This window comes from Babylonia areolata, chromosome 6, assembly GCF_041734735.1.
Source record: "Babylonia areolata isolate BAREFJ2019XMU chromosome 6, ASM4173473v1, whole genome shotgun sequence".
Classification (NCBI taxonomy): domain Eukaryota; kingdom Metazoa; phylum Mollusca; class Gastropoda; order Neogastropoda; family Buccinidae; genus Babylonia; species Babylonia areolata.
This window is the reverse complement of record NC_134881.1, coordinates 42,032,198-42,056,384: the sequence shown is the minus strand read 5'-3', so window position 1 is coordinate 42,056,384 and position 24,187 is coordinate 42,032,198. Positions and strand designations below refer to the sequence as shown.

The window sequence follows — 24,187 nt, the reverse complement described above, 5'->3', positions numbered from 1 at the left end:
TTTATTTTTAAAATTAAAAAAAAAAGATCGTTTGATGTAAAACGTAGTGACTGCTTGTTCAATTTACTACATTGAAAACAAAAAGAGCTGATACCAAGTAGTGTCCGCAAAGGACTTAAGGCGCGCGTGGGGGATATTCTGACGATTCACTGACTGACAATTTGTCCCACAATGATGGTGTCTACTTCAGTGAAACTGAAGAAATAATGTTACTGGTTCAGAGAGAACTACCTGGATCTTAACGTCCTGATAACAAGAGAAAAGTTCAACTATTTTCGAATCGATTGCATGCGCCAAAATTTGTTAGTGGTTGTCTAACAGTTGAAAGACATCAAGCTAGTTTTTTATGTGGACTGCATTTATAATTCCAATCCATGATTTTTGTTTACAGAAGTTAAGGAATGTTAACATTATTCCCATGATCTCCAGAGTTACTACCGGTGTTGTGTTGAGTCTCACAATGTCAACCATGTGCTGGTACGGAAGTGACAAGTAAGAGAGTGTTGAATGACGCAGTGGGTTTGTTCATTAAGTTGTGACAATGGGGCGAGTCAGTGTGCAAGAGTTGTATCAGAGACGGGTTGGACAGAAAGCCAGGCATATTGTCACTGACGACAGCCACGTTTTAACAAAGTATTATGAGCTTTTTTTTTTAATACACGCATTCACACAAGCCCACATCAATCACACATGCACTCGCTTGAACTCAACTAGTAGGGTCTGTCTTTTTCTATTTATTTTGTTGTTTTTCTTTGTTTCTTTGTTTGTTTGTTGTTTTTATTTTACGTACATGATTGTTTATATATATATATATATATATATATATATATATATATATATATATATATATATATATATATATATATATTGCAACCTGCTTTGTGAGTATGGCGATGGGATGTTTTTGTAAAACGTTTGTGACTATGGAGAGGAGGGTAAATCATGTTACGTGCCTCCGTGTGCCAGGCACACGCAGTGAGCCGTAACCAGAACCGGTGTAAATAAAATCTCCTGGAGTCGCGCTCTTGGGTACGGATTGAACGGGGCAATACCCGTGTTCCCCCTCAGGTCGATGTTCCCACAGGCCTGTGGCAACTGCTACTGACCACACCCAAAAGGTGATATTGCGTCATTATATCACGTCTGTTCAGTCATTTTACAGGCAGATATTTGACCGCTGCGCGCCAGCTACTGACCAATACTGATCGCTGTCTAATTGTTCAGATTCTGTTAACAAATAATAGTGTTCTGACTGTGTTAATGGGTGATGGTTTTTGCAGTATTAGGACTTCTTGACATGATTTGGTCTATTAGCTGACCACTGCTCATTGCTACTGACCTTTACTGTCCTCTATTTGCCACAACAGACAGTTTCACTTTCTCAAGGAGGCGTCACTGCGTTCGGACAAATCCATACACGCTACACCACATCTGTTGAGGAGATGCCTGACCAGCAGCATAACCCAACGCGCTTAGTCAGGCCTTGAGTGCATGCTTACATATTTGTGTACCTATGAAAGTGGATTTCATTTTACGTAATTTCGCCAGAGGACAACACTCTCGTTGCCATGGGTTCTTTTTCAGTGCGCCAAGTGCGTGCTGCACACGGGACCTCGGTTTATCGTCTCATCCGAAAGACTAGACGCTCAGTTTGATTTTCCAGTCAAACTTAGGAGAAAGGGCGAGAGCGGGATTCGAACCCACACCCTCACGGACTCTCTGTATCGGCAGCTGAGCGTCTTAACCATTCTGCCACCTTCCACAGCAACTCAAGTGTTCAGGTTGCGTTATCTGTCTGTTTGTGCAATTTTGTCACGCCCTGGCAGATATTCTTTTTCTTTCACTAACCACTACTGACGTTTATATAAAAATTGTTCAAAACGAAGTTTTGTGATGCTTAGGCAGTATAAACTATGACTTCTTGATATGATATATGTTCCTTTACTGACTACTACTGAATTCTGTTGATAATTACTGGCTACTGCCGACCAAAAAATCCAGAGTGCCACATTTTATCATGCAATGCAATATTGTCTTCTTGACATGATATGATTATTTACAGACAGGTATTTACCCCAACCCAAACGTATGCAGCTTGCGTTATGTTTGCATCTTTCTGGACCATGGAAACTCTACTTACCACAACCCTAAAGTGCGCAGCTTGCGTTTTGTTAACATTTTTCTGGATTATAGGAACTCTCGTGTGCAATCTTAATACTTTAACCGGTTTTGACCACTGGTTACTGCTGACCACTGACAACTACCCGGGGTATTTCTAGACCTGGCAAACAGACCTGAAGGAACAGACTGTTATGAGGGAATATTGACCTGAGGGAACATTGATCTGGGGGATATAGATCTACCAAAACAATGTTGTGGGAATATGCATCTGGGGGAAACAGACCTGGGGAAGCACAGAAATGCTCCTGGTTCATATATTTCAAATGCCTATCACGTTCATCTAAAAAACTACTCAATGGATCCAGTTGAGTTTTGGATTACTGCTACTTGTGCTTTTTTTTTCTTCTCCTGGAAGTGTCTTCTGCATCTGGCTTTCGACACACACACACACACACACACACACACACACACGCACATTATGTATATATATATATATATATATATATATATATATATATATATATATATATATACATATATATATACACAAATATATATATATGTACATATATATATATATATATATATATATATATATATATATATGTGTGTGTGTGTGTGTGTGTGTGTGTGTAAGATTATATTATATTATATTATATGTTATATTATATTATAATTATGATGCAAAAATGTCTCTATGGCGCGAAGAAGAGCAAACTACATATCGCATTCATTGATTGCATGAAAGCTTTTGATTCACTTAATTATGACAGTTTGTAGGCAGTACGTCAAAGGATTAAAATGTCAGCTAAAATGTTCTATATGCTCGAAAGAATGTATAGCTCCGTACAGTCCTGTCATATCAGAATTCTTTGAGTGCCCGGCTGGAGTAAAACAAGTCTGTTTTTTATTTCCCTTGCTATTTTCAGTCTTAATTTCGTAAGTTGCTGATGAGGTTAATAAAAATGGAAAACATGCAGGATCTTCCACAAGACATAGTTATTGATTGCGTACTTTAAAGCACTCATATATATATTTTGTCAGTTCTGGCTGGAAATAACTTAATGACAACAGAGAACTCGGCGTTTGGATTATTGTGTTGCCAACGCCATCCGGCCAATGATTCTGATGAGCATTTTGCAGAGAGAATGGCCTTAAATTGGTTAAACAGCACAGAGGGCGTGGAGGAGTTTGTCGCAGTTTAATTGACTGGAAACCACACTTCAGCGCCGTAACTGAAAATTGGGGTGACTAAAGTGTCAAACAGTTACGTCATCACATTCATCTTTACTTCTTTCCCTCGCACACTGCGTTTCAGAGAATGTGCTGCTTTGTTTCCTTGTTTGGCTAAGTGGTCTTCAGCGAGGTGAAAATTTACACTCTAATGAAAAAATATCTCCCATATATTTGTATCTTTCCGCCGTTTCGATGCAGTCATCGCCTTATAAAAAGAGCACTGGTATTTTGGGGTAATTTTTGTGAAAATTACGACTTTTGTTTTTGTCCCTGTTGATTTTAAGCTCCCATTACAGACAGTATTCATGTGGCTGGTCTAGTTTGTTTTGTGGTCCTACTTTTGTTTCGAGAGCATCACAATGCCATCCGCATATAACAGATAAAGAATTTGAGTCTTGGATGTTTTGTTGATGTATGGTGAGGTGTCATCGTGTATATAGTCTCTTATGTCATTAATGAAAATATTAGATAGCGTGGGGCTAACAAAATTTCCCTGAAGCACTCCCTTTTTAACTGTGATAGAATCTGTAAACCATTCATTTGATTTACCACACACAGTTGAATTTTGGTACATATCATTAATAATGTGGAAACATTTTCCATTAATCCCAATTTTGTTTAGTTTCAAAAGAAGTGCACCATGCCATATATTGTCGAATGCCTTATTAAAATCAACAAAACAGCTGTAGAGACGCCTATTTCTTTTATTCATGGTGCAGTCAATTATCTTTTTTCAGGATGAATTAGTGATCAATGGTTCTATAATGTCTTCTGAAACCAGCCTGCTCTTTTATTAGTAACTCATTTTGTTCTGAGTATGTTTCGATTCTTCTGTTGATAACTTGACAAAACAGTTTTTACCCGATAATTGTTAGGACTGGTCGGGTCGCAACTTTAAAAAATCGGAACATTTTCTATCTTTCCACTGACTGGGATAAATACCAGCCTGAAACAAGGCATTGAATAACTTGCATACAGTAGCACTGAAGCAGGACATTTTTGCTTTGAGCATTTCACTTGTTATTCCGTCTTTACCGGGTCTTTATTGGTCTTGACACTCTTTACGCCTCGCATTATTTCAGTCATCGTAAAAGGATTATCCAGGACTACCGCTGGCATAGTCTGTTTTATTCTACCAAGTTATTTTTGTATTTGTTCTTTCCTGCCTATATCAACGGATGCTTCACTATTTATCAGTTTTCTAAATGATTAATCCATTTAACTGCAGATAGTGTGTATCTCTGTGGTTGAGTAGATCTGCATTTTTCAGTCACAAATTAGTGCAATATGAACACTTTTGGGTAATGTTCAGCAGTGATCAGCAATAGCCACACAGCTCACAGTAAGGCACACACGTGTCAAAATATGCACGGAATGTATTACAATATAACATACAAGCAGAAACGTTCGTGTGCATAAGGGGGTTTGGGGGGGACGTTCTTGGACAGATTTTCAGATGTCAGGAGGGGACCGAAACAGCATGGGGGCTCGGGGGGACGTCCACGAACGTCCTCCTGGGGAAAATCTGGGACAATGATTCGTCCCCTGGGGGGCGATTTAGGACACATACAAGTCCCCACTGGGGGACGATTTAGGACACATACAAGTCCCCAGGGGGACGATTTAGGACACATACAAGTCCCCGGGGGACGATTTAGGACACCTGGGGGACGATTTAGGACACCTGGGGGACGATTTAGGACACATACAAGTCCCCCGGGGGACGATTTAGGACACTGATGTGTCTCCCTGGAGACCTACGGCAGGGAGGGCGGGGATGAGGGGGGGCGGGGGGGGGGTGGGGGGGGGGGGGGACGATTCGGGACGTTACACCGGATACCGCGCCACTCAAGAAGATCAGTATCATGTGTATGTGTATTGATACGCTGTATCTGAGTCTTAGTGTCGCCCTTTATATATCTTGGCACTGATCGCACAAGAGTGTTTGGGTTACCGGCGGTCTAAAAGCCTGTGTGTGGAGAGAAAGAGACACGTACCTTGATTAACTGTCACAGCGAAAGTTGCAATCATGAAGAAAGCTGTGTACATCCCGATGGTGTTGTCCTTGGTTCAGGTGAGACTCACTATCCCTGTATGTGGGGGTGGAGCGTGACGGTATGTTTGTGTGTTTGCAAACGTTGCAAACGTTTTCAGGCGTATCATACGAGGGCCGCTCCAAATGTCTTGTCAAAATAATGGAACGTCTGACGTTCCTGAAAATTGGCAGTGCTCTTCTCTCCACACAGTTTCAACCTTCTCAGCCAATTGTCGTGTACTGTTGGATAGTCTGATTGAGACATGGTGGCAAGATGTGATATTGATGCTTTTCGCAAGTCCAGGATTCTTTTAAAAATAATATGGTAAGGGGTTAAAAGAGAGAAAAAGAATTAAGACTTACTGAACACAACAGAATAAAAAAAAAACCACACTCACTTTGTTTACACAAGTGAGGCAAAAAAGGCGGGACTCTGTGGGTGGAGTGAGGAGGGATGTGGGGCGGGGGCGAGGGGGGGCGAAGAAAAAAGAAAAGATAAAACAAGAGAGGCAAGGCCATCAAGACTCACTTGTGATACACTTAAAAAAAAATCTAATCGTTAAAATGTGTTCTGTACTTGTTATTATAATGCTTCGCGTTTAAAAAAAAAGAAGAAAAAAAAGAAGTCCTAACCAGATTCGAACCCCGCGTGTTCGGGTGAGAAGAAACTGCCTTATCCATTACACTATCGTGGCTCCTTAACTGACGTTCTAAAATTTAACATTTGAACATACTTTTTTTAAAGGACGATAAATCAATTGCGGTATTCGCAGTGAGAACGCTGTTTAAATCATATTATTCTGGTGTATCTTGGGCATTCAAAAAATCTTTAAGGGCATTAGAAAATTCTTTTTGGTGGCTATCGCGCAATCACACTGCAACATTTAGCCGTTTTCACTAGATCTAGATAGATGTACAAGTTTAGTTACACCAGCCGGGAATGTAGTACAACAGGGTGGATTCAATTTCTCTTTTATGTTCATTCTAGTTTTGTAGTTTTAAAGTTGATATGAAAATTTAGTATTTTGTTAAACTAATAACATGTAGAGCCAAGTACAAGTACTTCTAAACGTCGTAAGAAGTGAAAAGGACTTCATTTTGAGAAAAGTCAAGACTGGAAATTTTTTCGTTTCATCGTGATCAGTTCAAGGGTATTAACTCGCATGGTTTACAGTTTTTAACTGTGAATTCCGACTGATTCTGTGGATATTTTTATGGCAGTTTGGGGCATAATCCAGTAAGTGATGAGGCGTTCACAAATCTTTCTCTGAATAAATATTTAATGGTCTCCTTCTCCGACTTTCCATAACATGTTATCGTGTATTGTCCATTGAACAGGTCAACAACTTGAAACAAAATGGCGTCGAATATGAGCACGCGCTTTGAATGTGTATAAATATGTGTACGCAACTGATTTTTGCCCATGACCTTCAGGGCTCAGCCAACAGATCTGTAAAGTCCACTCATCGTATTAATTTTAGTATTTTCCGAAAAAGACCACTTGGGCGAATGAACATAGTGAAAGCCCTGTACACTGAGAGTAAAACACACAAGCTTTTTATGTATTGAGTATAATTTCAAAATGTAATGTTTAAAATGAGAAAGATCAGTTTAAAGCAAATTAAGTCCCCTAGCATTAATTACAGAGTAATTTCCCTTTTTTACTTTCTTCACCAAAACGTTTGCAAAATAAATAAAACTTCCATGCTAGCAAAAGAAGTTCCTGTTTGAACAAAAAATGACAATAATGACTGCTCTTGTTCATGTGTCAGAATACCAGATCAAAGTGCCAAGTTTAGAGAATACCAAAAAAAAAACAACAAAAAAAAACAAACAACAACAACAAAAAAAACCAGTAAATGCAGTTTGCATGTAATTAGGCTTCATGTTTTATTTTTTGTGCCCATCCCAGAGGTGCAATATTGTTTTAAACAAGATGACTGGAAAGAACTGAATTTTTTCCTATTTTTATGCCTAATTTGGTGTCAACTGACAAAGTATTTGCAGAGAAAATGTCAATGTTAAAGTTTACCACGGACACACAGACACACACAGAGACAACCGAACACCGGGTTAAAACATAGACTCACTTTGTTTACACAAGTGAGTCAATAAGTGCTTGGTGATCCCAAGCTCATGTTTCTTTTATTCACCCCATGAAGTGTAGCAGATGCATTTTTCTTATGCAGAATAACAATGAAAATGTTTTTTTGTTTTTGTTTTTTTTTTTAAGTGGCTGAGGATGATAACAATTTGATCGGAATGAAAAATAGATAAGGGAACATTGAAGTAGAAAGCTGGAATGAAATGAAGCAACATTACAAAAAGATGCAGTGGAATGTTAACTCTGACACTGGCAGATTTAGGAATCTGACAAGTCCCCCGGTGGACCTACGGGAGGGGGGGCTGGAGACGATTTGGGACGTTGCACTGGGACCACATACTAGGCCCCTTACTGATTACAACCATCGCTTAGTTACGGAGGCAGAATGAGTGAAAGTCTCTCAATAGTGGTGACAGCTATCACATCCCTCCAACGACCTGTGAATTTGCCGATACCGAAGACTTTTAACAGGACTCGCTACAAGCATATAAATGGAGGAGGTCAATACTGAGGTCACCATGACAGCAAGGCATGAAAAAGCCACAAAGCTTGGGACATTTTCTTCTGTATTGGTGGTGAATGGTGACGAGGAGAAGGATGAGAAGGAGGAAGAGAAGGAGGATGGTACGATGCTCACATTAGGTTTGGGACTACGTTTGGTTAAAAAAGCACACTTCAGACCTCTGAAATAAAATTCGTTTTTGAAGCAATGACTTACTTACTTTGCTCCATGAAAAGTACAAAACCTTCAAGGTGCATCACCTCCCGTTGGTCTTTATGGCCGTATCCAAAGTCAGGCTTGTATTTTCCATTGTCAGTCAAGCGTGTCTCCAAATTAGATCTGACTTCCATCAGAAATCAAATGTTAGATATAAACCATGCCGACCCCACCTCCCCAAATGATGCATGGTACTGTTGAGGCTTTGGATCGTGTTTATCAGTAATCAAGAATTATATCATTGTATAAGATATGAATAAACAGTTAAACAGCATTCAGCACAAGGGGCATCACAACTGTGATTAACCTCATAACTACCGGGAGTCAACAAACAGGTTACTAGAACACAGAAAGAGGCTATGCCATAGACCCCTTGACACAACACAATGAATACTTGAAAACAGGATGCTGACAGACTTCATGGCTATCATAGATCAACACAAACTGCAAAGGGCTAAACCAAGGGATAAACCAAGGGAATACTTAAAAAACTGGAGGCCTATATCCTTGTTAAACGTTATTTATAAGATAGGATCAGCATGCATAGCTAGTAGAATTAAGTCAGTCCTGCCTAAGTTAATAAATGAAGATCAGACAGGTTTCATTCCAGGTAGATACATTGGTGATAACTTAAGAATACTATATGACATCATGCATTACTTAGAAAAAGAAGACATTACAGGCTTACTAGTTTCAATAGACTTTGAAAAGGCATTTGATTCAGTAAACTGGGTATATATGAACAAGGTCTTAAACGCTTTTGGATTTGGAGAAGATATATGTAAATGGGTAAGCACTTTTTATAGAAATATAAAGTCATATGTCATAGTAAATGGTAAGGTATCCCAGAGTTTCAGAGTACAAAGGGGGTGCCGCCAGGGAGACCCGATTTCGCCATACCTCTTTGTATTGTGCTCTGAGATTCTGGCATGTAAGATAAGGGAAGATGAGGGTATTAAAGGCATTAGCATATTGAACACCGAATTTAAAATTTGTCAGTTTGCCGATGACACAACTTTTACGTTAGAGGGAGATAAAGAATCGTATGAGAAATTATTCGAAACACTAAATAGATTTGAAGAATTTTCAGGTCTGAAGTTAAATTATGATAAAACGCTAAATGTTTGGTTAGGGTGTATGAGAAATTCGAAAAGGAAGTATCTCCCAGAAAAGAATATGAAATGGAACCCCCCCAAATTCAAGATTTTAGGTATATGGTTTTTAAACGATCTATCAAAAATAACTGAAGTGAACACAAGGGACAAATTAATAGAAGCAAAAAAATTATTCAAGATTTGGTCAAAACGTATATGCACACCCCTCGGTAGAATTGCTATTCTCAAATCTCTCATACTTTCAAAGCTAATATACTTATGGATTCTTCTTCCAAACCCTCCAGACAAAGAAATAAAAGAATTACAGAGACTATGCTATGAATTCGTATGGGATAAAAAGCCAGATAAAATTAAAAGAAAATACTCAATACATAAAGTTGCAAATGGAGGAATAGGTATACCAGACATAAAAAAGTTTATACATGCTCTTAAGATAACATGGATAAGGAAATTATACACAGGAACACCAAAGTGGAAGAGAATCTTACTTATAAAATGCCAAGAAATTAACTCACTAAATCTTTATGGTTCAAAAAAGTTTCTGACTATCGAATGTAACCAATTTTGGAAAGATGTTTTTCAGGCATACTCGAATTTTACGAAACAAATAGAATTAAAAGAGTCACACGAGGTACTTGCAGAGCCCCTCTTTTATAACGACAAATTTAGAGTTGGTAACAATACAATCCACTACAAATGTTGGACAAATAAGAATATATATCTGGTTAGAGATGTTGTTGATGAGAATGGGTGCTTCCTTAGTTACACATGCTTTAGAGAAAAATATAATATTAATGTAAATTATTTAGTGTATATGGGATTGATACATTCGATAAAAAGTTACTTAATTACACATAATATTTATCTAAGTGATAAAACCTGTAATGAACAATCGAAAGCACTACACTTAATATCCTCTACTATGAAAGGCTCGCAACTATATTATGATATACTTCTTGAACCACTCTTTATTTACAATATAAGTTCTTTTGTTAAGTGGGAGCAAAAATTAGATATCATCGTTAATTGGGTAACCACCATGAAGCAAATAAAAAAAGTAAAAGAGATAAAATTAAAGTGGTTTCAAATTAGAATTTGTCACAACATTTTAGTTACAAACAAAATTCTGAAGAAAATGGGTATTACAAACAGTGACAAGTGCAATTTTTGTAAAAATGAAATAGATTCAGTACAACATTATCTATGGTTTTGCAAGTTCTCTCAATTGTTTTGGAAGGAATTAGAGAACGTCTTAAAAGAAAGATGTGATACTTGCTCAAACGTTAAGTTAAACATAGAATTAGTTCTATTTGGAAATGATGAAATTACAAAAATAGATGAAATTTTCAACTATATTATTCTTGTTGCAAAATATTTTGTTTATAAATGCAGAATAAATAAGATTAAACCATGTATAGAGCACTTTTTGAATGATTTAAGAAATAGTTATAAAGTAGAAAGATATATGCATTCAATGGAAATGTTAAGTGCTGTATTTATGAGAAAATGGTGTCCATATATAAAACTTCTTGAAAACAGTAACCCATAACAAAATAGTATGAAAGATCAAAATGCACAATAATAATGAAGGCTCAATGATATATATATGTATGTATATATATATGTATGTATATATATATATATATATATATATGTGTGTGTGTATATGTATGTGTGTATATGTATGTATGTATATATATATATATATTTATATAATTTAAAAAAAAAACTTGAACAGATGTACGTGAATGTGTAAGTATGCGAGTATGTAAATAATATATGCATGTGTGTATTCATGTGCACTTATGTGTCTGCAGTAATAATGTTTAACACGACTGTGTAATGGGTGTTTTATATAGTCACGTATAGAAAACTAGAGGAAATGTGTTCATACATAAGATATCCTATGTGTGGGTTGTGTTCTTTTCACATTACGTTAGCGAAGTAAAGTGTCCATAACTCTATGCTGATGCTATTATATGTTATAAAACTGCACTGTTACACATGATGAAAATTGTGTCCACCTTGACCAAATTAAGAACAATATATTATAAGTATAATGAAAAAAAAAAAAAAAAAAAAAAAAAAAAAAAAAAAAAAAACTGCAAAGGGCACTGAAACACAGAAGATAGACCTGGTGGTTTTAATTTTGAATGGTTAGTTTAACAGTATTTCACTAACTCTCTGGAGTAGCTGTGAGAAAATCCGAAATATAAAGTCAGCAAATGTTGATGGTTGCAGGTGGCGCTTTGGACAGTTCCATGTTTGTCAGGTAGGTGAAGGTGTTGAATGCATGTGCCTGTTTACTGCGTGATGAGTTAAGGGAAGTGTTTGTGGTGTGTGCATGGTATGGGTCGATGTCATGTTGAGAAGATTATCACGTTTATTCCCATACAATAAGTAGACGTTTTAAAATGAAAGATTCCTGCTTTTGATATATTCATATGCAAATTTGCAATCTTCTGCATTTCTAGTCCTGGGATACTCATAACTGGCAACTTGGAGTGTGTGCAAGTAAGTGTACATGCAAACAGAGTATCTTGAATTATGTTGTGGAACTCCAACATATATCTATCTCTCTCTCTCTCTCTCTATATATATATATAGATAAATGTGTGTGTGTGTGTGTGTGTGTGTGTGTGTGTGTGTGTGTGTGTGTATGCATGTTTGCTGTTTTGTGCATGTGTGTGTGCACATGTGTGTACGTGCATACATGTGTGTCCATATGTTTCATATCTACAATGATACCTCCACACCCCTTTCCCTCCCCCAGTCCCCGTCCAGGTCCTTCTCACATGAAGCGTTGAAATTGTTGCCACTGTTTATACAAGTGAGTTCTGAAATAGATCCATCACTCGGAGCTTATCACTTAGACAAGCCCAGATTGGTCACTTTGTTTTAACCAGTTGGATGCGCTCTGATTTTTTTAGGAAAGAATATAAATCATGTGCACACCCAAATCGTAGTTGTCTCCCGGAAGAAAAAAGGAACTGACACAGGTTGGATGATGAAACGGTGCAATGGAAGCCTTGACTGACCTTCGGGGCTTTGTGCTGCTTAATGTGTGTTGCTTGGGATTGCTTACTTCTGCGTATTGCAGCGTAGTAAATATTTTTTTTAAGAAAAAAAAAAGAAACAAACAAACAACAACAAAAAAGACAAAACACACACACACACCCTCCCCCCAACACACACACACACACACACACACAAAGAAAAACAACAACAAAAACCAAGTGGCCCTGCTTTTGGTGTGAGGAGAGACTGAGAATGTGTCCACTGTCCTCTACCAGAAAACCGAACTGATACCATCCCTACTTCCCCTTCCTCTACTCTACCCTTCCACCATTCCTACCCTCTATTCCCCCAGCTCTACCCCCTTCTCCTCACCATTTCCTCACCCATTACATTGTCATGAAACGTTACAATTAGACATGAGGACGCGTGGCACACACACACACACACACACACACACACACACACACACACACACACACAAACAAACACTCGATGATAGAAAACTGTTAACACACAAAGGTGACAAAAGTAATGTTGTGCTTTTGTTTTTCAAAGCTGACCTTGGAGAACCCTGTACCAGTGGTGGAGAAGAATGCAGTGTGGCCAATTCAGTATGTTCTGCAAACGGCTTGTGTGTGTGTGAGGACACTCATTACCGGTTCAGCAGGACATCTTGCGTGGAGAGTGAGTGATGCCACTCTGTCACCTTACCAGAACAATGTTTTTTTTTGTTGTTGTTGCTGTTTGTTTCTTTTTGCTTGTTTGTTTGTTTGTTTGTTTTGTTTTTTCTTAATATGTGTTGTTCACTCTGTTGGAATTTCATTATTCACTGTTTTTCTTCTTGTCTGTAAACAAACCTGGATTAATATTTATTCACGGATTCACCTTCACCTTCACCTCTCCCGTAGTCTGGGTTCAGACCGTTGGGGCACCGCTGCTGACCTGGCCACCACCCCTCTCCACTCTTCACGGTTTTCTGATTTCCTCAGGGCGTCACCGAGCGTCAAGCCTGTCCACCCCCGGATGTTGTCTTCCCATCTCTTCTTCTGCCGTCCTCTCCTTCTGCCTCCTTGTACGGTGCCTTGCAGGAACGTTTTGGCAAGACCAGATGATCGGGAGATGTGTCCATACCACCTAAGTTTGCGTTTTTTCACTATGGACAGAAGGTCTTCGTAGGGTCCAATACTTTGCTTGATTCTGTTCTTCACTTCCGTGTTAGTGATGTGGTCTCTGTAGGAGATGCCAAGTAGTCTACGAAAGCATCTCATCTCGACAGCTTGGATTCTTCTCTCGATGTCTGCAGTCACGGATTATTTGTCACCAATATTTTGAACCATATCGAATAAGAGAAAATACCATGATTGCCCTATAAGAGAGCGGACAGAAACCCCCACCCAGCCCAGCACTAACACCCAGACAACACGACCACAGACTAAAATAATTCACAGCATACATACATTTATTCAATCACACACAAACTTTGACTGACAAAGAATGAGTATAATCCCAGCTACAGTAACTGAAACACTCAATGAGCGAATAGATACATCAACTCCAAACCACCACAGAACTTGAAGAAACAAGCGTCCAGCGAAAACCGGTTCAGAGAATGTGCTCAGTGTGCACACTTAGGACGGCTGATAAACAAAACAAAACAAAACAACACTCTGAACAACACTCTGCACAACACTGAAGAGGAAAAAAAACAACAACAAAAAAACGATGACGTGGACGACGAAGACTGAAGAAAACGAAGATGATGAAGCTAGAGCAGGAACGACAACGGTGATGAGAAGAGGGCAAGAGGAAAGCAGCAGTCAGCAGCAGATGGAGCAACAACGCTGCCCGGCCAACACAGGCTGAAGGACAAAGGCACAGGACGTGGAAGTGGGATTCTGACAACCGGGTACTACTACGCTGACGCTGGAAACAAAACAACAAAATAAAGACGACGCATGTCCAGCAGGGCACTCCTACTCTCTGAGCTGGAGCACAAGCAACAGATAACACATAAGCATGGACACCTGGAGGAAAAGCGATCCTCACATGAGGGTGCCGACTGGGCAAAAAGCCCCAACCCAAACAGTCACGACCTCCCTCCAAGAAGGCCGTGGGCGCAAAGCCTGGAAACCTGCCACTGACGTGAGAGAGAGATTTGAACATCTGCTCAGAGTGGCACAGACGCACAAACGTCCAACCGGGAGCTACACATACAACAAGAGAGGCAAGGCCTTCAAGACTCACTTGTGATAAATTAAGTCCCCTAGCATTAATTACAGAGTAATTTCCCTTTTTACTATCTGCACCAAAACGTTTGCAAAATAAATAAGAATTTCATGCTTAGCAAAAGAAGTTCCTGTTTGAACAAAAAATGATAATAATGACTCCTCTTGTTGTTGTGTCAGAATAAGAGGTCAAAGTGCCAAGTTCAGAGAATACAAAAAAATATAAATATAACAATAAATGCAGTTTGCATATAATTAGGCTTCCTTTTTTATTTTTTTGTGCCCATCCCAGAGGTGCAATATTGTTTTAAACAAGATGACTGGAAAGAACTGAATTTCCCCCATTTTTATGCCAAATTTGGTGTCAACTGACAAAGTATTTGCAGAGAAAATGTCAATGTTAAAGTTTACCACGGACACACAGACACACGGACACACACACACACACAGACAACCGAACACCGGGTTAAAACATAGACTCACTTTGTTTACACAAGCGAGTCAAAAATGACAGGAAAGCTGGGGAGAGTAAGTGGGGAAGGGCACGCACAAGACAGAGCTCCACACGTTGTACATAAATGCATATGCATATCATTGCTTGTGTACTTGTTGTGCATTCTTCTTTTACCTTGATGCTGAGGAAAATGTTAAAATTGTTTCCCAGTTTCAGTTTCAGTAGCTCAAGGAGGCGTCACTGCGTTCGGACAAATCCATATACGCTACACCACATCTGCCAAGCAGATGCCTGACCAGCAGCGTAACCCAACGCGCTTAGTCAGGCCTTGAGAAAAAAAAAAAAAAAAAGATAGATAAGCGTACATACATAAATAAATAAATAATAATTATGATATAAAAAAAAGAAGAAAAAAAAGAAAAAAGATAGTAGTAATGAAAATAATGATAAAATAATAATAATAATAATAATAATAATAAATAAATAATTAAATAAATAAGACAACAATGATGATAAATAAGCAAATAAATATAAAACATGAAGACACACATTCACACATACACCCACACATGCATAACAGATATGCCCCCAAAACGCAGTTTCACAGATATGAAAGCACAGTCTAATACATATAAACGTACATGAGCTCCAACACACACACACACACACACACACACCCCCCACAAATTTCCCTGCACCTCCTCTACCCCCTCCTCCACACACTCATTTCTAGTCTATGTATCGCAGCTTCCACGGCACACACACACACACACGCACACGCACACACACGCACACGCACACTCACACACACAGATGAACACTTACTTGTATAAGCACACACACACACGCCCATATCTCCCACCCCCAACCCCACACACATATATACAAAGATTGTTTCCCAATGAATGTGAAGTGTATTGTGTGTAGCGTATAGTTTGATACAGAGTTGGCATACTCCACATGTCAGATCAGTGACAGACAGGGTTAACTCACTCAGTACGGCCAGTCCTCTCTTCTCCTCTACACAGACCCCTCGGATGTCCAGTGGGTGTCTCAATGACCCAACCTTTAGCTTCCGTCGTCAGAATTGTGGTATTCTTTGTCAACATTCACCTCTTCAATATAAGAGCCTTCCGCTTGCAATATTTTGATGATGGTAATTGGGGTGAAACGCTGTCAACGTCGTCTCTTTCGCCGTTCGTATGGAGAGAGTTAAACAAAGGAATATTTTGCTGATGGCATGATATGAAACTGTATGAAGATTGTAGGACAGATGTTTGATGACGATTGTAGGACAGATGTTTGACTGTATTTTGCATGCTTGCTAAAGTGTGTCTTTAAAATGTTATTTCAACAACGGCATTACAGGTAAGTGTCTGATATGACCATTATGTTGAAAACAGAAAAGAAGCGGGCTTCACAATTTAATGTATAATATGTGTATATACTCATATGAACTTAACAATGATGTTCTTATAAGGGAAGGAAATAAGAAAGAAATAAGGAAAATTTCCAACACGACACAGAGAATGCAAAGCCAGTTTAACAATAATCATACGACTGATTTTTTCCCCCCCCCCCCATACAAACACCTGTTCATAACTATAATTTCAAGAATCAACTTGTGATCTTTTCTTTCTTTCTTTCTTTTCTTTCTGGTATTCCTGACTCTGCAACAAGGCTACATTTGCTGCTGGTATGTCTTTAGCAGCATGTTGAACAAAGTGTTAATCAAATGCAGTTTAATGGTGAAAAGGTCCCTCCTGAGCTTCCAACCATGACCTGCATTGACAGTTCGGTCATTGAATTCTTGCCTCACGCGCGCGCAATCGTGCATGTATGTGTGCGCGCATGCAGGTGCGCGTTTATGTATGTGTGTATGTTACAGAGAGACAAAACTTGTCTGTCTGCGGATGTTTGGAGTGTGTGTCTCTGTGTGACTGTAGGCCCACGAGGTGATACAGCACAAAATGAGCAACCCTTAAAGGACAAAGTTATTTTGTAAACGTACAATGGCATCCATTTGATAAGCCAGAAATCTTCCCCAAAATGAAAATCTTTTATACTAATTGATGGAGAATGTCTCAGCTGATATTGATTTCTGAGTAGTGATGTCATGTTTGTAACCTTGATTGGAATCCGAGTTATTTTCATCTCTTCCGTTACAATCTTCATTTGCACTGTTGTCTGTTTTTTTTTCAACAGCTGCAAAATCTACCATTCTGAAGCCTTCAGAAGACTTTGCACTGTCAAGCTGTCAAGGAATTTGCGGTAGTTGTAGTAACTGTAACCCTTTAACCCTTTCATTTAATGCATTTTCCACATAAGTGAATTAGTGACAACCTTTTTTCCCAAGGAAACTGTGTCAGTGGTGCTGTCTGTGACAGTGGGACCTGTCGTAAGTTGTCTGTCCTGCTGTTCTGGTCATTGTCTGTGTGGGTTTCCTTCACTCTGTGGAGATGTGGACTGTGGGGGCATGCTTGTATAATTGTGTGTGTGTGTAGGGAGGGGGGCTAGGGTGTGTAATGGGGACGAATCTCTAACACACACACACACACACACACACACACACACACACACACACACACACACACACACACACACACAGGTAAACTCTTTTTCTTGCACTGTCACTACTGACATCTGTACTTCTTTCAGGATCAGGAACCCCAGTGGAGCAGAGCTGTGCATTATTCAGAACAAACTGTGTCAGTGGTGCTGTCTGTGTCAATGGAACCTGTCGTAAGTTGTCTCTCCTGCTCTTTTGGTCATCGTTGTGTGGGTTTCCTTCACTCTGTGAAGGCATGCTTGCAGAGTTGTGTGTGTGTGTGTGTGTGTGTGTGTGTGTGTGTGTGTGTGTGTGTGTGTGTGTGTGTGTTTGTGTGCCTCTGTGGGACTGTAGGATCATGATGTGATACAGCCGAAAATGAGCAACCCCTAAAGGACAAAGTTAAACGTACAATGGTATCCATTCGATAAGCCAGACCCCCCCCCCCCCCCCCCCCCCAAAAAAAAAGTCCTTTATACTGATTGATGGAAAATATATCAGTTGATGCTGATTTCTGAGTGGTGATGTCATGTTTGTAAACCCGATTGGAATCCGAGTTGTTTTCATCTCATCCATTACTGTCTTCATATGCATTGTTGTCTGTTTTTTTGTTTTTTTGTTGTTGTTTTTTTGTTGTTTTTTTTTGTTTTGTTTTTTGCTGCCCCATCATCTGCACCGTTTCAGTGGCATTACTCCCACGCCGCTCATTTAGATTCCCCCATACACGGCCACACCCGGGTTCGTCCGTCGCAGTTCCAGCGTCGGCAGTCCACAGGGAACCATCGATGTTAGGTCGCCAGGAGGCCACACACCAGAGGAGACCCTGCACTGCTGCTGAGTCACTTCGGTGGTGTTCAGTGGTGCCTGTTCTGGTTGTTTTTTTTTGTTTTTTTTTCGACAGCTGCTATAATTTCTACCATTCTGAAGCCTTCAAAAGACTTTGCACTGTCAAGCTCCAGTGCATCAACTTGTCAAGCTGTCAAGGAATTTACGATAGTTGTAGTAATGCAGCCCTTTCATTTAATGCCTTTTCCACATAAGTGAATTAGTGACAACCGTTTTTTTTTTTTCCAGGAAATTAAACTGTTGCATGTGTGTCTGTGTTCTGAGGGAAAAAAGGCACTTGAATTATCATTCTCTTTCTAGTTATTATATTCTTCTTCTATTGCTTCTTTATCATCATCATCATCATTGATGAGCTGTCAGCTGGAAACATACCAGATTTTACATGAAAGCGTTGGTGTAAAGTCATTGATAGTGAAGTCACACAAACTCACACATACACATACACACACACACTCACATGCACGCACGCACACACGCATCTCTCTCTCTCTCTCTCTCTCTCTGTATATATATATATATATATATATATATATATATATATATATATATATATATATGTATGTATGTATGTATGTATACAAATGCACACACTCACACACACACACAAACACACACACACACACACACACACACACACACACACACACATCCGCACCCCCTCCCCCCCCCCCCCCCCCCCCCCCCCCCCACACACACACACACATACACATACACTTCGGTCAACACTTTCACTTCCAGGGAAACTATTGACGACTGTATTCCTTTCAGGAATGAATGTCGGGGAGAACTGTACAGGACCCACGGGAAGCCAAGCAAACTGTATCAGTGGTACTGTCTGTGACAGTGGGACCTGTCGTAAGTTGTCTGTCCTGCTGTTCTGGTCATTGTCTGTGTGGGTTTCCTTCTCTCTGTGGAGATGTAGACAGTGAAGATGAAGGCATGCTTGTAGAAAAAAAAGGAAGGGAAAGGGAAAATGAGACATGAATATACCCAAAGTTTAAGGTTGATACTATTATGATACAGTGAGTTGTCGCAAGAGCAGTGGAGTGTGACTTAACTGCATGGATAGAACAGAACTTATAACAAATTGAAAGAGCAATGGAATTTCCCTTGAATATCTTCATGCTCCTGAGCCTTATTCATGGACAGGTATTGTTTTTCTTCTGTTCATTTGACATTGATTGTTATTCTGATTAATTGAGTATTTTTGTTTGGAGTGTGTGTGGCGAATGAACATGAATTATGTAATATATACACAAATCATTTCATAACATATATGTGCACACACATCTAAACACATACCCACACACACACATAGAACCACACAAACCCACATGCACATGCATATACTCACACAGAGACACTTTAGCATGCACATAAACATGCACATTTGCACACACCACACACACACACACACACACACACACACACACACACACACAGGTAACATCTTATTCTTGCACTGTAACTACTGACAACTATGTTTCTTTCAGGAATCCCAGTGGGGCAGAGCTGTGCAGGAAACCAAACAAACTGTGTCAGTGGTGCTGTCTGTGACAGTGGGACCTGTCGTAAGTTGTCTCTTCCGATCTTCTGGTCATTGTGTGTGTGTGTGTGTGTGTGTGTGTGTGTGTGTGTGTGTGTGTGTGTGTGTGTGTCTGTGTGTATGTCTGTCTGTGTCTGTATCTGTGTGTGTGTGTGTGTGTGTGTGTGTGTGTGTGTGTGTGTGTGTGTGCCTCTGTCTGACTGTAGGCCTATGGGGTGTTACAGAAGAAATTGAGCAGCCCCTAAGGACAAAATTATTTTGTAAACATACAATAGCATCCATTTGATAAGCCAGAAATCCCCACCAAAACTGAAAATCCTTTATCCTGATTGATGGAGAATGTCTCAGTTGATGTTGATTCCTGAGCAGTGATGTCATGTTTGTTGACCTATTTGGAATCCAAGTTGTTTTCATCTGTTTGTAGACATTGCTCTGTTGATATCTTCATCTGCACTGTTTTCTGATTTTTTTTTTCAGAATCTGATTTTTTTTCATCGGTTTGTTGACTTGGTTCCGTTAGTATGTTCGTCTACCATGTTGTTTGCTTTTTGATCAGCTGCTATTATTTCTGTCATTTTGAAACCTGCTGTCAAATTTTCACTGCCACGCGGCAGTGCATTAACTTGTTAAAACAGAGTCCAGTCTGCTAGCCCTGTTCCATCCTGGCCACCATCTTGCTTTTCAATGATGGAGGATCAGTTCACTTTAGTGATCTCCCTGCTTTCACACCAACTTAGATGCTGCTGTTTTTATATGTCCTTAAGGCGAATCACGATCATGTTCCGTTTAAATTCAGCGTCATACGCGATTTTACTTCTATTCCATACTATGATGAACATAAACAATATTGAACAGAGCAGCACCTGGACTAAATCATGAAAGCGTTGCTGTTCAGTGTGATCGTATTTCGTTTATTGTGATCAAGTGTTTTGTTGAATATTGAGTTTGTTGTGAGAGGTGGCATCACGTCATGGTCAGACTTTAGATTTCTGATATGGAACGCACGCAGCCGGTAAGACACAGGGTTCAGATTTTAGTATATAAAAAATAATAAATAAAGAAAAATACAGAAAATTGAAAAAGACAGGTTGCGCCTTTCAGGCCGGAAATGACGGTAGCGGAGGTAATTGCTGTCATTTTATTTTATGTCCTTTTCACGTGTGTGAATTACTGATAACCATGTTTATTTCAGGAAAAGATATTGGGCAGAGCTGCTCAGATCCCACAGGAACCCAAGGAACCTGTGTCAATTGTGCTGTCTGTAACAATGGAACCTGTCGTAAGTTGTCTGTCCTGATCTCCTGATCATTTTCTGTGTGGGTTTCCTTCACTCTGTGGAGATGTGGACAGTGAAGGCATGCTTTGAGAGAGAGAGAGAGAGAGAGAGAGAGAGAGAGAGAGAGAGAGAGAGAGAGAGAGACTTTACTGTCATTAGCTTAAAAGCCCATGTGACAGGAGGGGATACAGAATATTACAAAGATTATAGATGTAGCCAAGCACTCAACTGGCTACTGCTTCACTTAAAAGCTATAGCAGACGCCTTTTTTCGCAGCTAACCCACCAGTCTTCAATGACTCATTCATAATGCGTTATGCCATTCCAAATTTGAATGCAAAGCCCAATTTTTAGCAAATGCTCCAACCATTCATTTAAAAAAATCTATATATCATTCATTGTCAGAATATGTCTGTTGTTCTCACACACACACTCTTTAATCAGTTAGAAGCATATTTGATTTCAGTTTAATCGTTCGTCAGTGTAGGGATTTCAACTGACGCTAATTTACGTCATTTTGTCTTTTCGTCACACATAATGCTACAGTTTAAAATACTATATGCGACTGCTGTTGGAAACTAAAACCACACTACTATAGTATTTGGATGAGAGATCAGGCATTTAGAAATTACAAGGCTGATTTTCATTGTCGACACTTAATGACAAGCACTACACAACCAGTGTCGCTCAACCAACGGCTTGGGCTCAGTTGAAAACTGTTTCCGACACACCGTATTTATTTAAATATCTCTTTCGTCGGATAAGTAAACTACAAGTATTATATACTGGCAGAATTGTTGCAATTCCATCTTTAAATCTATTCCAGTTGTGTTTGCCTACATTAAACTCAATTAGAGCAGCTTTTAATTTTCAGCGATGATCTAGCTTAAAGTGATCATTTTCAGGTGACTTAAATTAAGAATGTAAATCTTTAATGATCAACACTTCATTTTATACTCATTAGAAAAGTGGTGTTGAACTCTTTGTTTTGCGACCAGTCCGACGTAAATTGGTTCAGGAATCATTTAGAAATCTAACACTAAACACCTGACAACAAACACAGATTATTCAAATATTCAGCCCGACGGACGCGATTTGCTTGTGGCCACTCAGTGCGATCATTGCAGTTCACGTAACTCGTATAAATAGATGAAGCATGTGACCACTGATCACTTTTTCACCTGAGCTTGCTTGTGGCGATAGCTAGCTAGCTGACATTGACTGTGTGTGTCACACACATTGTGTGTGTTGCCCCAACGGCCAGCGTCTCGCCACGTTGCTACATTGTCTTCTTTTCTTCTTATCTTTCCTAAACACTGTAATGAAACAATAGAAAAACCCTTTTGTGACTGGCCGTCTGTATGTCCTTGGCTGGTGCCTGGATCTTTTCTATCTATTCATCTGAATACTCTTTAATACAGTCAATCAGTAATTCTTTTGTAGCGTTCCCTTTTACATACCACTGCACTCTGGTTTACAAAACGGCTACAAAAGTGGCGTCGCCAACAGAAACATAGATCCAAATTATTCATTTAATGTTTGACTCTTTAACCCTTTCCTGCTCAGTTATTGGGTCATTGAACAGAGGTTGCTCTCCCCTATTCACTTCATCTTCAAACAAAACGTCTTCTTGTGCAGGATTATCTCCAGCTGCGTTAAAAACATTTTTTTAAAGTGATTATACCACTGTTGTGGCTGATACCATTACACAACACTGATTTCTTATTGACCGATCTTACAATTGACCAAAACATCTTAGGATCATGAACATTATTTCTTATTTTTTTGTAATTTTTTACTCACTTGTGCAAACAAAGTGAGTCTATGTTTTAACCCGCTGTTCGGTTGTCTGTGTGTGTGTGTGTGTGTGTGTGTGTGTGTGTCCGTGGTAAACTTTAACATTGCCATTTTCTCTGCAAATACTTTGTCAGTTGACACCAAATTTGGCATAAAAATAGGAAAAATTCAGTTCTTTCCAGTCATCTTGTTTAAAACAATATTGCTCCTCTGGGATGGGCACAAAAAAAATAAAGAATGAAGCCTAATTATATGCAAACTGCATTTACTGTTATATCTATATTTTTTGTATTCTCTAAACTTGGCACTTTGATCTGATATTCTGACCCAACAACTAGAGCAGTCATTATTATCATTTTTTGTTCAAACAGGAACTTCTTTTGCTAAGCATGGAAGTTTTATTTATTTTGCAAACGTTTTGGTGCAGATAGTAAAAAAGGGAAATTACTCTGTAATTAATGCTAGGGGAGTTAATTTGCTTTAAACTGATCTTTCTCATCTTAAACATTACATTTTGAAATTATACTCAATACATAAAAAGCTTGGATTTTAAAAAAAAGTGTATCACAAGTGAGTCTTGAAGGCCTTGCCTCTCTTGTTCTTCTTCAAACGCTCGTTTTTTGTCTCTCTTTAGCTTAACATATACTTTTTTCTTTCGTATATTCTTCTTTCCTCTGCTTCCTATTAATTTTATTTCTGTCTCACATCTTTGGAACCTCTTAAGTAATCTCTTGAGTTGTTTTTTTCTTCTGTTTACATTCCATATTAAACCAATCGTTAAACTCTTTCTTCCCTTTTCCGCACTCTCTCACCATGCACGCAGCGGCTCCATACGAAGCATTAGTAAACAAATTAACTCCCCTGTTAACATTCAAACATAACGTGCAGTGAGCTTCACATAGCCTTTCTTTAAAATCATTACTGTCCAGCTCATCTTTAAATAGCTGAGCCTTTTCTTCATTCCACACAATTCTGTTTTTACCCACACACTTCGTCTTTGGTTCCTGATCTTCTACAAAACATTCACCATTCTCATATTTCATTACAACAGGCAAGTGCAACGAAAACAAATAATCATTAATCTGCAGATAACAACGCTTGCATCAAATTTCTGAAACAAGAAAGTAGTCGATAAACATCATACAAACA

At 39.1% G+C, this 24,187-nt stretch overlaps 1 protein-coding gene across 1 annotated transcript in view; it reads left to right on the top strand.

Annotated features, from left to right (window-relative positions):
* The window catches only part of LOC143283533 (uncharacterized), a 325,230-nt gene extending 303,959 nt beyond the window's left edge, over positions 1-21,271 (top strand). The window contains exons 7-8 of the mRNA XM_076589778.1: positions 19,914-19,991; positions 21,159-21,271. Of these exons, the coding sequence (XP_076445893.1) occupies positions 19,914-19,991; positions 21,159-21,271 (191 nt within the window). The remainder of the gene's footprint in view (positions 1-19,913; positions 19,992-21,158) is intronic.
* Positions 21,272-24,187: the final 2,916 nt, after the last annotated feature.